Source organism: Lycium ferocissimum, chromosome 8 (assembly GCF_029784015.1).
Source record: "Lycium ferocissimum isolate CSIRO_LF1 chromosome 8, AGI_CSIRO_Lferr_CH_V1, whole genome shotgun sequence".
In the NCBI taxonomy this organism is placed as follows: domain Eukaryota; kingdom Viridiplantae; phylum Streptophyta; class Magnoliopsida; order Solanales; family Solanaceae; genus Lycium; species Lycium ferocissimum.
The window spans coordinates 30,091,173-30,104,906 of NC_081349.1; the positions used below are offsets into that span (position 1 = coordinate 30,091,173).

General features: G+C 35.6%; 2 protein-coding genes across 13 annotated transcripts; one reads left to right on the forward strand and one right to left on the reverse strand.

Annotated features, from left to right (window-relative positions):
* The first annotated feature begins 940 nt into the window (after nt 1–940).
* On the forward strand, nt 941–7,097 carry LOC132067935 (RNA-binding KH domain-containing protein RCF3). Of its 6 annotated transcripts, XR_009417264.1 has the most exons (9): nt 941–1,139; nt 1,958–2,561; nt 3,944–4,333; nt 4,432–4,686; nt 4,845–5,102; nt 5,286–5,350; nt 5,444–5,519; nt 6,557–6,597; nt 6,692–7,097. XR_009417264.1 is itself a non-coding variant. In XM_059461350.1 (8 exons), exons 2-7 carry the CDS (start codon nt 1,983–1,985, stop codon nt 5,490–5,492), a joined length of 1,596 nt encoding a protein of 531 aa, XP_059317333.1. In that variant the 5' UTR covers nt 941–1,139; nt 1,958–1,982; the 3' UTR covers nt 5,493–5,519; nt 6,557–7,097. The 6 variants fall into 6 exon arrangements, 5 of the variants coding, with proteins under 5 accessions (XP_059317333.1, XP_059317332.1, XP_059317331.1 ...); XM_059461350.1 differs by having other exon boundaries at nt 6,557–7,097; XM_059461349.1 differs by lacking the exons at nt 6,557–6,597; nt 6,692–7,097 and adding an exon at nt 5,691–5,988 and having other exon boundaries at nt 943–1,139; nt 1,942–2,561.
* Nucleotides 7,098–8,204: 1,107 nt separating this feature from the next.
* LOC132067937 (uncharacterized) lies at nt 8,205–11,752 on the reverse strand. Of its 7 annotated transcripts, none has more exons than XM_059461354.1 (7): nt 11,593–11,752; nt 9,983–10,141; nt 9,531–9,593; nt 9,373–9,420; nt 9,210–9,263; nt 8,743–8,806; nt 8,205–8,646 (listed from the first exon to the last, which is right to left on the reverse strand). In XM_059461354.1, exons 1-7 carry the CDS (start codon nt 11,722–11,724, stop codon nt 8,573–8,575), a joined length of 594 nt encoding a protein of 197 aa, XP_059317337.1. In that variant the 5' UTR covers nt 11,725–11,752; the 3' UTR covers nt 8,205–8,572. The 7 variants fall into 7 exon arrangements, 6 of the variants coding, with proteins under 6 accessions (XP_059317337.1, XP_059317336.1, XP_059317341.1 ...); XM_059461353.1 differs by having other exon boundaries at nt 8,205–8,649; XM_059461358.1 differs by having other exon boundaries at nt 8,205–8,649; nt 9,983–10,155; nt 11,593–11,712.
* Between the last annotated feature and the right edge of the window lie 1,982 nt (nt 11,753–13,734).

The following is a 13,734-nucleotide window of genomic DNA, read 5'->3' on the forward strand; positions in this document are numbered from 1 at the left end:
TTGAGCTTTGTTTTTTATTAAAAGCAGAATAAAAGGCAAAACGAACATAAGCGAAAAAAAATAAGTTGAACCTACCCCAACTTATTTTTTTTTTATATATATATATATATATATATATATATATTATTCTCCATTTATATATATAATATATATATATATATATATTCTTTTAGTCATTCTAAAACTCTATGTTTAGTTAAACACCTTCACATAAATTGAAACAGAGAGAATAGTTATTTTTCCAAAATGTTCTTGTAATCACTCCTTTGTCAAGGATAGATAGAATGGTTAAAATGAAGCTAGTCGGTGGTTATTTATCCAAAAAAATTCAATTCATTGTACATTTTTATTAGTTCTTAACAATTAGTAACATGTATTAATCTTATATGTCGGTTGCGACTTCCCTCAAGATCGAAATGATTATTCCTACTCGATGGGAGTGGGCAGGCAGGCTTAATTAAAAAAAAAAATTTAAAACTGTTTTTTATATTTTTCTTTTCAACTTTTATGAATATATAATCAGTGAAGCTAGTTCGGTAACAAAATAAGCAACATTTAAAAGTTAGGTTACATTCATTATGAATGTCGTCGGTATTGTTAACTTTTCCGATATTCTTGAATTTCACCTATGTATGTTGGCACCTCCTGAATAGACGAGAAAAAAAAAAACATTTCTTGGAGCAACCCCTCAATTTCTATATTGCCGACTTAATACAATAAAAAGAGATATGTTTTTTGAGATAGATCAAAAATAAAAGTAAGACACTTTGGGGTGAAGAAATATTTCCAGACTTATAAGCAATTCTATACTAGTATTTTGTTAGTGATTGCTTAATATTTGATGGAAAAAAAAACTGCCTAATATTTTCTCTTCTCCATTGTTCTCTATTGCATTAAAATGAAAATGTTAGGCCTTGTTAGGGTAGTTACAAAACTTCAATAAGACCATAGTAAAATCATATATTATAAGGCTAGAGGCTGTTGGATATTTCAGTAATTGACATTTCTTTACATGCAAACCCTAAAAACCTTCTATATTTGGCAAAGATTTGGGTGATATTTTCTGCAGTGTCTTTGGTGCTTTATAGATCACAACGAATTCAGTAGTACCCAAAGAATTCTTCTTCCCCAAGAACACTGTAATTTATACTTTCTTTAGCTCTTTCCATTTTTGGTGCTTATAAACTCTTTGTGCTTTTTTCTATCCAATTAACAAGATCAATTATTTACCATGTTCTTTAATCTTGCCCTTGAGTGCATTTCATTTGTGCCCTTTCTAATTGTTAAATTTTATTGAATTTCTGTAAGGAAGTTAAAAGTTTTTTTCTTTTTCTGGATAAGTGTAAAAAGGAGATGGAGTTTTTGGGTGAATGAAAATTGCTTCTGGTTTGGGTTTTCTTGTAAAGCTGGTTACTTTAAAGGAAATTATGGAGACTTTATTCCAATAAATAGGGTATTCAATTTCAATCATGAATTTTCTATATGGGTTCATAGAGTTTTTCAAGAAAAAGTGTAAATGTGAGTGAAAATCGCTGTTGGTATGGGTTTTTTGTAAAGTTGATTGCTTTAATGGCAATTATATAGTGCTAGAGATTGTATTCAAGTAAGAGGGTCTTTAATCTTGAGCATTTAATTTTGTATGTGTGTTAACTTGCATTTTGTTACTTGGTTGATTGCAAGAGCTTCACCAATTAGGTTTTCTTGAAAATTGCTTCTTCGATTTAAGGCTGTTAGGTTGATTACTTTAAAGGAAAATCTAGATTGTTAGAGAAAACAAGGCCTTCAATTTCATTATGGTTACTTGGTTCTAAGGTTATTGAGTGAAGCAATATAACTTCATTGGGAAATTGACATTGCATATAATGTAATTTGCACCTCATGACATTCTATGTAATATCACTTCATGAGTTGTTAGTTTGTTTCTGATCAAAGTTGATACAGAATAATTGGTTTGTAGGGTGACAAATTCAGCTCATCTTGACATGGCAGGACAGAGGAATAACTTTGGGAAGAGAATGCAATCTGAATCCGACCACCCGAGGAATGATGGAAGTAAGAGAAGGAATCCAACTGATGAAAAGGAATCAAATTCCCTTGGACCAGAGGATACTGTTTTTCGTTATCTGTGCCCCACGGGAAAAATTGGAAGTATCATTGGAGTTGGTGGGGACATTGCAAAACAATTGAGGACAGAAACTAATTCAAAGATTAGGATTAGTGAGACCATACCTGGCTGCGAGGAACGTGTGGTAACTATTTATAGCACAAGTGAAGAAACTAATGTCTATGAAGAGACTGGTGACCTGATTTCACCTGCTCAAGATGCTCTATTCAAGGTGCATGACAGGGTCTTTGCTGAAGAGCTGCGTATGGATGAAGATCTGGAGGATCCTCAGCAAATTACTATAAGGATGCTTGTCCCATCAGATCAAATAGGCTGTGTAATAGGGAAAGGTGGACAAGTGATCCAGAATATACGAAGTGAAACAGGTGCACAGGTTCGGGTCTTAAGCAGTGAGCACTTGCCTCCTTGTGCTCTAAACTCCGATGAGCTTCTCCAGGTAATAGCAGGGTCCTCCTCACTACGTTTTGAGTATATTTTATGTTCGCCAAAGTTCTATGTAATCTGATAAATTTTTTGATCTTTGTAAGCATATACATTATGCATGTACTGTAGACTACTGAAATATTTAGGCATGTATGGTTTGAACATTACCATTCTCAAAAAAAAAAAAAAAAAAAAAAAAGACATGTATGGTTTACTTTACTTGAAGTAATTTCATCAGAATTTTGAATGTGAGCACTTCCCTTAACTATGGAATAGTTGAGATCCGCGCAAGCTGGCCCTGAACACTACCGTCATAAAAAAAAAGGAGGTTGCTTCACAAAGTAAAGTAGGTAGCTAGAAATGAGGGTTTTTGCTTGATTAAAAAAAAAAAAAAAAAAAATGAGGTTTTTGGTTTTCCAGCCTTGGGTCTCTCATAATGAAGAGGTTTGTTTCTATCTAGCTGATTGCCTCACCGAGCTAGTCAACCAACTTATTATGCTATTCACACTCCTTCCTAAAAGATCTTAGATTTCCCATTGGCCTAAGATGAATTTAAATGGGGAATATGGTCAGTGAGGATTCATATAGCCGACCTCAACTTGTTTGAGACTAAGGCATTAGAGTTGTTGTTTTTCTTGTAGGCATTGTATGTCAGTGTATATGTGTGAGTTTTGGAAGACCTTTAGTTTTTAGAGAATCCTAACTACCTTAAAGGATCATTATATTGGAGTAAAATGAGTCCATAGAGCGGAATGGTAATGAAGGATTCATGCACTGACTTACTAGTTCGAGATTGAGGGGTAGTTGATGATTGGTATGAAGTACAACGGGGGTGAGCAGAGACTTAAACATGATTTGCTTGGTTCTTTTTCTGAGAAGGTAAAGTACATTTTATAAATAAACTAGCACAAAGGATGTGCTGTTACATCTGAAAATTGTTTGTAAAAATCAAAAGACATAAAAAGTGTGCCCCATCTAACCCCTGCAGGGCTGCTAACAAGATTGGTTTGGTTCTTTAAAAGCAGTTTTGTTATCTGTTAGCCATACCCATTTTTTAGGGCATCCATACGTGAAACTTGATGGTACTGAAAGCACTGACACGGAATATTGACAGAAATGGACTTAGAATCAATTGTTGAGTGAGCAACTGTATATATATATATATATATATATATATATAGAGTATTTATTTGCAAATGTCAGACTATGCTCTCATTTACTTATTTCTGGTTATGCAATTATGTAAATATATATATATATATATATATATATATATATATATATATATATATATAGAGTATTTATTTGCAAATGTCAGACTATGCTCTCATTTACTTATTTCTGGTTATGCAATTATGTAAATGATGTGCTAAGAGATTCTTCGTTTATTTTCAGGTAACCGGTGAAGGTCCAGTTGTTAAGAAAGCACTTTATCAAGTAGCAGCGCGTCTCCGTGATAATCCATCACGGTCCCAACATCAATTGCTGTCGTCACCCAGCATATATAGGTCTGGTGCTGGACTTGCTATCCCTCATGCTGGTCCCCAAGTAATGGGCATGACATCTTTGATGGGTCCTTATGGGAGAACTGATGGTAGAAGTCGATCTACTTCTGTAAAAGACTTTGCAGTTCGTTTGGTTTGTCCAACTGAAAATGTAGGCGCTGTAATTGGCAAAGGTGGAAGCATTATCAAACAGCTAAGACAGGAATCAGGTGCAGGTATTAAAGTCGATAGTGCTGCAGCTGAAGGAGATGATTGCGTTATATTTGTATCTGCAAAGGAGGTGAGCAACAGTTTCTTGGTTATTGAATTGATCATTTGATTGCTAGGACTGAGAATGCCTCTCCGTAGCGTTTGTTTCTTATCCAATTGTGATCTCAGGCATATGAAGATCAATCCCCTACCATTGATGCAACAATGCGTTTGCAACCAAGAAGTAGTGAGAAAACTGAAAAAGAATCTGGTGATGCTGTCCTGACGACTCGCCTGCTTGTACCTAGTTCACGAGTTGGATGCCTTATTGGTAAAGGTGGTTCCATTATCAATGAGATGCGAAATACCACAAGGGCAAGCATCCGCATCCTTTCGAAGGAAAATCTTCCCAAAGTGGCATCTGAAGATGACGAGATGGTGCAGGTAAACAGGTTTTGTATTTTTTTCCTTGTGTAATATTGTCTCACTTGTTTTGTTTACCGCTGAGGAGTTCTTTGTAGGTTGGGGTTGTGATGTTTGGGGTTTGGGTGTAGTCCCTACAAGAAATTCTTACGTCATGTTATTGTGTTTTTCTCCTTCAGATTACTGGAGATGCTAATGTTGCTGGCAATGCTTTATTGCAAGTACTTATGCGGTTGAGAGCCAATACATTTGAGACGGAAGGAGCTTTTGCTGCATTTTCTCCCGGCCTTTCTTACGTCCCACTGCCTGCAAACGCGCTAGATGGTTCAAGATATGCAAATCGTGATAATAGATCACGCCGGCATGGTTATTCATCTTATTCAGGTGGACATGATTACAATGATTTGCCTTCAACTGAAAGTTATGGCGGTTCACAGGTAAATGCTCAGTGTTCATCTTTTAGAAGTTAGTTTGATTGACGTTATCTCATTTTTACAGGTAAAACTCAAATTATCTTGTTCTGTTGTTTCTATTCTAATCAATGATCTTCTAATTTGCTGCTATGTTTGTATAGCAAACCAAACATGTTTGTAATAGTAGATCTGAATTCATTTTTTCAGGTTGGTGGTGGAGGTAGTTATGCACCATATGGCGCGTATTCTTCTGGGCGATCTAGTAGTGCAGGGTAAAGCATTATTTGACGACATGCTTTGACATTCAGACTATCTTTCACTTACTATGAAAAGGTTTTGTTATTTACTTGTTCAAATTTTTCCAGGGTTTCCAGCCATAACCCTCCTGCATATGGGAAATCCTATGGCTACTAGGGTGTAGAGGGTTGTTAGCAGCCGGAGGTACAGAATTTTCGCCTTATGTTTGGTCTTGTACATAATCAATGGGCTTCTGTATTCTGTACTTCAGTTTAGCCCCAAACACATCTACCTAACTTTGACTAGCCTGAAGCCTGTGTTGTGTCTCTAATGCTCTTTCTTTTACTTTGCCTTTTCACACTTGCCTCTAAACAGCTATCATCCACGATGCCTGATTCCAGCCCATTGCCCCTTTTGACGATGCCTCCAGCCTAAGAACAGACGACCAGACGAACAAGATAGAGAAACTTGTGGCCATCCTTGCCCTAGTATTTCTGTTTCTTAGGTTTACCAGCATAGATATTGTAATGAAACAACGCGTGTACCCAATAATACCTCTGCGTTAGTGGATTTGTGTAGCAGACTAAGTCATGACGGTGGTGGTTCTTTATTTTTTTTTTTTTTGTGTTCTGTAAAACTTTTGTGACGTAGTGGTATCACTTTCTCTGTTTTACTGTTGACCAGTATTGCTACAGGATTCAACATTCTGTCGTTTTCTCTTGCATCGAATTTTTCATGTTTTCTTGACAGCTTTCCAGTTATTGAATGAAAATTCAAGAAAGTTAGGCTTCCGCATTTCAGGAGGTAAAAATGTAATCAGCTCATACTTATCAATCCCTTAGCCACTTTTGCTTGTAGTAATCTATAGTTTGGCATGATTCCCACTGTTGCTCAAACGTATCTCAAAGCTTTTAAGAGATCAAGCAATTGTTAATTATGATCAAAATTCACATTAATAGAGGTTATGGTATATCCTAACAAAGGCAGAATTCTCCCGAAGCCATGTTAATTTTCTTCTCTTGCCTCTCTAGGGTAAAACCGTAAAAGGTACTTGAGATTGAGAATTGCTTTTCAGAATGTTGAGTAGACCTGAATATGCTTTCAGAGCTTTGCTATCATGTACTATGTGGTAAATCTGCCGTGTCTTTATCTTGTCAATATTCGTGCTCCTTGGGTCTTAAGGAAATGATGGTGTTGGTCACTGCTTGATGTCTGATTATTTTATGTCATAAATTATGCAGGATTGATAGATAATTTAGTTCTTGTGATAAATTCCTATAAGGTAAGTGTTTTTCTCTCTTGCAACTGTTAAACTTTAATCCCGGGCAGATTTATGATTTTAGTAGAAACATAGATACAATTGTCAAATATTTCAGGAGGAAAGAAAGCCAGCGTGATCGTGTTTAATCAGTTAGCGTCATTCTTGTACTAGCAAGAAGCCTTAGTCCATTTCTGCAAAGGAATATTTCTTTCGATGAAGGAATGAAGCGTTTTGATTAGAGCAGTTCTACGAAGACGTATCACATGTATTGCCAACTGTCTTTTGCCCTTTGGAGAGGGCTTCATGATTCTTACAGTAGAATTACTGGGATTCCATGTCTACAAATGTATTCTTTCGTTAACTATTACTTTCTCTTTGAGCATGGATTAGTGTGGAGAAAAAAACAAGGTTTTATTGTATTACACAGATTTGCTTGTTCTCTTAGCTCTGCGCTGCTTAGTGAGAGTTATGCACTGTACATTCAAAGCTGATCCGATTTCTTATATTGTGTTTGGAATCAATGCCTGTTAGTCTTTTCTTTTCATCTTCAAAAGTTTCTTTTGTGTGTATACCTACTTTGCCCTTTCTTATTCCTCAATGAAAATACATAAATACGATGGGTTATGTTCGGCTCAAGGTGAGAGACACGGATGCTAGATTCCTCCATTAACGTTGGTAGCAGGGAAGGATATAGGTTTAAAGTATTTGTTTATAGCTTATACAAATGTATAAATTGAAAGGCAGAGCATAATTGCCCTTTGAGTGTGGCCGTTGTATGGTCCGTTTAAAGCATTCTTCTAAGAATTTTATTTGATTTTAAGAGCAAATACCCACACCTTTTAGTTATTAGGTATTAAGTCATTACTAAGGGGATGGTTGGGAACTTGGGATACCTTCACATCCAACTGGAGATGGGGTTGAGTAGAAGTAGAAAACGTTTACTCCTTTGTGGATGGTCTGTTAATTAGTGAGTCTATTCGTGGTGAATTTGAATTATCAGGTGGTCTGTTAATTAGTGAGTCTATTCGTGGTGAATTTGAATTAGTTGGATCAGTGAGCTTCAAATGGGCGATGGTTAAACCAAAAAAATAAGTATCAAATCATTAAAAAGTAAGAAAGTAGTCATAACATCATTGTCAATTCCAGTAATCTGAGCAGAGTTGAATCAATGATTGCACATTTGTCGGGGGTCTGCGTACACTCTATCCTCTCAACCTCACTTGTGGGATTACACTGGGTGTATGCTGTTGTTAGTTGAATCAACGATTGCCTTCTAAGGGTCTGCTTCGATCGTTTAAGTACTGACTTGCTTGTTTGCAGCTCTGGAAGTGAATGGTGTTTGCTAAAGTGTCGATTAATTGAATTTTCGATTCTCTGGGGATTTACGACCTCATTTAGTGTTTCTCCATTTGTTTGAACCAAGCAAATCAAAGATCACGTTGGTGTTGCAGATTTTTTATCATGTTGTCCTGCTTAACAAGCCAATAAACCTTTTTCAACTGCTAGCAACAAGGTGTTGGGTGTCGGACCTCTGGAACATAAATTCTAGTGTGTTAAGAACCAAAATCGTAGTTTGTGGCAAAAGAAGAAGAGGGTAGCATGAGATCATAAAAAGAAGTCGAGTACAATGAACCAAAAGGGAAAGCCATTAATATTGCAAAAAAGTGTACGTCTAACATTTCATTCCATGGGTCATTTAGAACTTTTACCACCAAAGAAGTATATTACATCATGATGGAATAGCACAGCCATATGGCAGATGAACAAGAAGTTGCAGGCAGTTTTCTGAATTTTATGCAAGCAAATCAACTCAGTATAGGACCACAAATCTAATCTCAGTACAAAATTTTTTCCACATGAACATTTATTCTCTCTTTTCTTTATACCTCTATAAGTAGCTAGCATGATTTACAACACCACCTTCAGTTAATTCAGCAAGAATCTTCCATGAGGCTGTTCAAGAATGTGTTGGCCCTGATGCTTCTGATTCTAAGAATTATTTATTCTCACCATCCGCTGCTGGTGTTCCACTCTGCTCATCTAGCTGGTCAAGGCCGTTGTTGCTACCATCTGCTGCCACATTTTAAACGAAAAGGAAAAAAGTCAAAGGACCAAGTTTAGCTTACACTAAGAGCACACTACAGGAAATAGCTTTTATATACATACCTTCACCAGCCTCTGTCAGAGAAGAAGCTGAGAGGCGAGTACGAAGTTGCTGGTGTGGTGTGGGCTGTTATCACAGAACACATAAGTTATAAGTAATGCAATCTTGTTCTGATAGTTCAATATAAATCAAGCGCAAGGCAACTTGGGAGCAAGGTGTGTATATGAATTGGCATTTTATTTGTTACTATTTAAAGGACAAATTCATGCAGCCATGTTTTAGTTTGAATATTTATAGCAAGATAGAGCTCCTCCTACTGAAACAAATAGTCAGGAAATCAAATGCTATTCAACACATTGTTCCGTCAGGCCTGAGATCCAAAAGTTTTGGATTGAGATTAACCATTGATTTGTTTTATTCCAGCCTAAGTTAAAAAATGACAAAGGCAGAAAAATAATAATCTAAGCAAGCTATTCAGACCAACAATAGAAACTGGAAATGTGTTTCTCAGAGTAACAGGGTAATGCACCTCTAATTTTGGGCGAAGTGCCTCAGCAGGTGCTTTGGCCTTCTGTGCCCCTTGCTGCAAGATAATAAAAACGAAAAGAACACGGTAAAAGATGCTTACAAACTTCAAAATTGATCTTTAGCTAAAGATTGAATCAGCCAAAAGTTCTTCTAGAGCTGAGTACCTTTCCTAATGCCCAGTCCGCAGAATCGAAGAAAGCACGTTCATGGTCCTGGCAAATGTAAAAAAGGTTGATAGAAAATTCAATGAGGACAAGAATTGAAGTAAAACTCAAAATACAACGAGATACCAAAGAGTTGAAGTAAAAGCTAAAATAATCACCTTAGATATCAATGGAGGTTTCTTTTTCACTAATCCACCGTACTTTTTCTTCATAAGTTCCTCCTGGACATATATAGCAAGGAAAGAATTATGCCCCGAATCTCAAGGAAAAATTGGCAGAAGTACCGTTTCATATAGTTGTAGTCGATCAAATTTGAGGTCATTTTCCCTAACACGTTCATCAACCTACACTCTCTTCCTCAAATACCCTTATACACTTATAGATGGATACTAGTCTTATGAATGAACGGTCATTCACATGGTTTATGGCAGAAAATGAAACAAAGTACACGGGGCAAACGAAAGACAAAGTACACATGGATTTTCAAAAAAAACTTTGTGCAAAAATGTGTTCCCTAATCCCTGTGGCTTTAACATATGCTTCATCGTTCACTAGCATCGTAAAAGCTTTGAGCAAATGGAATCAATTAGCTGCGCATGAAAATATGTACCTCCTCAGGAGATGGATCTTGGCTTTCTTCTTCTTCTGAATTCTTTGGATCTTCTGCAGGAAGGTCATCATTTACTTCACCTTTAGGAGGATCATTACCAATGTTTGGCTCCTTGCCGCTTTCATCTGAGCTTGGGTTTGACATTTTCTTTGCTTGTTTCTGCAAAAATAAAACTGATTTGGTATCACTCAAAGCTTCTTTTCCAGACCAAGAACTCTTTGCTTGAAAACATTTTAACAGATGCCATAACAAGAAAATCCAAAAAATTGGGCATCTTCCAGTAAAATATTTAAATTCTAAGTAATCTATTAGAGATAAACTGAAAGCAAAGAGTTTCAATTGATCCACATATCAGAAAATGACCTTAAACAATCTAAGGCATTGACAAGTAAATGAATATAAAATCAACAAATCATGAATCACGGCATATATAATCTTAGTTAACAAATGAAAATTCACTGCCCTGGATAACATAAAGCTCCGTATAAATTGCATAAGCGATCTAGAACACATGAATCTAAAAATCACATATTACAGAAACTGATTGAAGCCTACAAACACTTATGCACAAGTATTGATGGAGATTCAATCGACTCAGTCGACACAAAATAAACTGAAGCCTCGAAGAGTCCCTAAGAAAGAAGAAAATTTTTAGATACTCCTATTACTGTATAATGTACAGTTTCTAGTTTAATAAGTGCGCCATATCATATAAAAACAGCTCATTTTACACAGTTGACCGGAATATTGAATTGCCACCAAAGCTTACAGTGACACCCATGAGAATCACCACACAAAATGTGTTCAATTCTCACTATCACCTTCCCCGATCCCCAATGTAATACTCCCTCCGTTTCAATTTGTTTGTTTGGTTTTGACTTGGCACCGAGATTAAGAAAGTAAAGAAAATCTTTGAATCTTGAGGTCTTAAATTAAAGATATGTAGAATGTACCAAAATGACCTTTAATCTTATGGTCTTAAACATGTCATGTGGAAAGTTGGAATTAAAAAATTGCCAAAAAAAAGGAAAGAGGCATTCTTTTTTAAAACGGACTAAAAAGGAAAGTAAGACAAACAAATTGACACCAAGGTAGTAAAAAAATCTACAAAAAAAATTGATTTGATCCCCAAAATTTGAGGGGAAATAAAACCTTATCAGTTTTTTTCTTTCTTCAAGATTTCAGTTGTCTCAGGAGCTAAGCTAATAAACATGCAAACGAAACAAAATAAGGGAAAAACTATGCTATAAATTCCCAGTTCAAGAAAAAATGAATTACACGCACAGATTCAGTAATCCACATCAATTCAAGCATCAAATCAATCATCACAAGAGTATCTTTTGTAAGTTTTTTACATACAAACTTAGATCAATACTAAAATCCCATTTATACCAAGAACACAATAATAGATGATCAAATGAAAAATAACAAAAAGGATCAAACTTGATAGAAAGGCACAAGAACAAGCAATTTACTATATATTCAATATTACCACCTTTAAGAATAAAAAATAAAAAATAAAAAAGAAAGAAAAATAGAACACAAAGGTGCCAAGAAAATCAATTTTTTGATATATGAAAAGAATAAATAAAGAATAAGAAGAAACGTACCGGATTAAATGAAACTGATGAGTTACCAGAAATATGGAAACAGAAAGAAGAAAGAAGCAAATAAACTGCAAAATGGAAATAAAGGAAAAAAGGTTGCGTTTTCATTCCACAGGAGAATATGGGCCTTCTCATATTGATACATGTTTTGGGCCTCGGCCTTAATTTTTTTTTTTTTTTTTTTTTGGTGTTGTGGGGGGGGGGGGGGGGGTGGTAATCTTTAAATTTTGTCCTTCGACTAAAACTCATGGGTTCCAAGTTCGAACCCACACTTAGTAAAAAATTTTAAAAAAATTCGCAAGACAGATTTTAAATTTCGCTATGCCCCCACCGACAGAATTTTAGTTATGTTTAAACAAAAGTCTGCCGATGGGGGCAGACTTTGCCTTGAGGCATATATATCTATATATTTTTTTTTACTTTTCAAGGTAAACTTTTAATTATGCCTTAACTAAAATTGTGCCCATAAGACATAACTAAAAGTATACCCCATAAGGCAGAACTTTTCCTTAAGGAATAACTAAAGTTATGCCGGACCCGTCATAACTATAAGTTCTGCCTTATAAGGCAAAGTTTATGCCTTAACTAAAAGTTCCCCCCTTCCAAAGACATAACTAAAAGTATGCCCCATATATAGCGGAACTTTTTCTTAACACATAACTAAAAGTTTGCCTTATAAGGCAAAGTCTATGTCTTAAGGAAAAGTTATGCCTTATGGGGCATACTTTTAATTATGCCTTAACTAAAAGTCTGCCCCATAAGGCATAACTAGGAAAAGACTTTTAGTTAAGGCTTAACTAAAAGTCTGCCCATAAGTATGCCGGACCCGGCATACACTTGTTAAGGAATAACCAAAGTTATGCCGGACCCGGCATACTTATGCCAAGTCTGCCCATAAGGCATGAGTATGCCGGGTCCGACATACACGCGACCCAAACCTTGCCTTGCGATTTTTTTTAATTTATGCTTAAGCGGGTGTTCGAACCCAGAACCTCATGATTTCTACGCGAAGCTCAGGGTTGCAACGCGAAGGGCAAAAATTAAAGACCAGCAATATGGGGGGCAAAATTTAAAGACCACAAATATGAGGGGCAAAATTTAAAGACCACCCCAAAAGAAGGGCAATCCGCGCAAAAAAATGATTTTGGGGCGTCAACTTTTCGCGCGATATAACTTTAAATTTCACTCAGTATAGTTTAGATTATATATCACACAAGTTATGCCGGACATGAAAAAACTTTCAAACTCCACATCCAACTCTAAAAAATAGGACTTATGCTGAGCGAAACAAAAGTTCAGTTTCCGAAGATATATGACAAAACTTATGCCGAGGGAAGCAGGTTTGAATATTTTCATTAAATGAGTAGCATGAGAAAAATTAAAGACCATAGATATAAAGGGACAAAAATTAAGACCAGTGCGTTTGAAGGGAAATCTGTGCAAAAACTTCTTTTGCAAGTCTTTCAATTTGAAATAACTTCTCCTTATATTCTCGAAAATGGGATTAGAAACCCTGCTAACTCTTTAGTGACATAGAAAGAAAAGAAAAGAAAATTTTAAAAAGACTGATAAATGATAAAGTTCAATATTGGAGTATTCGCTTTAATCACAAACTTTATGTTTGCATGAGCCATGAATAATAAAATAATTGAACAGATATAAATTGAGAAATACACAAAATTAGAACTTGAAAAAAACGAAGTGCTCTCTATTAACTTGTCAAAATAAGTCGTTTCAGTGTCCATTTCTATCACGGATAAAGACATAAAGTTAACATATTTTATAAAGGGACAATGTATTAATTTGATACAAGTGGTTTGTTTTTATAAGAGCAACATGAAGCAACTCTGAAATAATGATTAGCTCATAAACATATAGCTTGTTAGGTAAGGAGTCTAAATTTTTTGACTCTCATGCATCGCATGCTGCTAATCCCGTGTGGCTTCATTTTCTAAATGTCATAAGATCTCCTTTCTTTGTTTAGTACATCCAATTGCTACCTTTCATTTTCTTGCTCATTGCATCAATCTTGATCACATTCAGATCTAGATCTTCTAGACTTCTCATAGCTTATCTAATAGTAATCAATGTAAAATGATGCCTATAAAACTTGTGTTTCTTACTTTTATAGGAGAAGTCATTTTC

Excerpts from the sequence above, each read along its gene's own strand:
- LOC132067935 (XM_059461350.1), top strand. The coding sequence starts at position 1,983 with ATGGCAGGACAGAGGAATAACTTTGGGAAGAGAATGCAATCTGAATCC. Across the intron at positions 2,562-3,943 it reads ACTCCGATGAGCTTCTCCAG|GTAACCGGTGAAGGTCCAGT; the intron begins GTAATAGCAGGG and ends GTTTATTTTCAG. Across the intron at positions 5,351-5,443 it reads GGGCGATCTAGTAGTGCAGG|GGTTTCCAGCCATAACCCTC; the intron begins GTAAAGCATTAT and ends AAATTTTTCCAG.
- LOC132067937 (XM_059461353.1), bottom strand. The coding sequence starts at position 11,724 with ATGAGAAGGCCCATATTCTCCTGTGGAATGAAAACGCAACCTTTTTTC. Across the intron at positions 9,594-9,982 it reads AAGATCCATCTCCTGAGGAG|GAGGAACTTATGAAGAAAAA; the intron begins GTACATATTTTC and ends ATATATGTCCAG. Across the intron at positions 9,421-9,530 it reads AACCTCCATTGATATCTAAG|GACCATGAACGTGCTTTCTT; the intron begins GTGATTATTTTA and ends TACATTTGCCAG.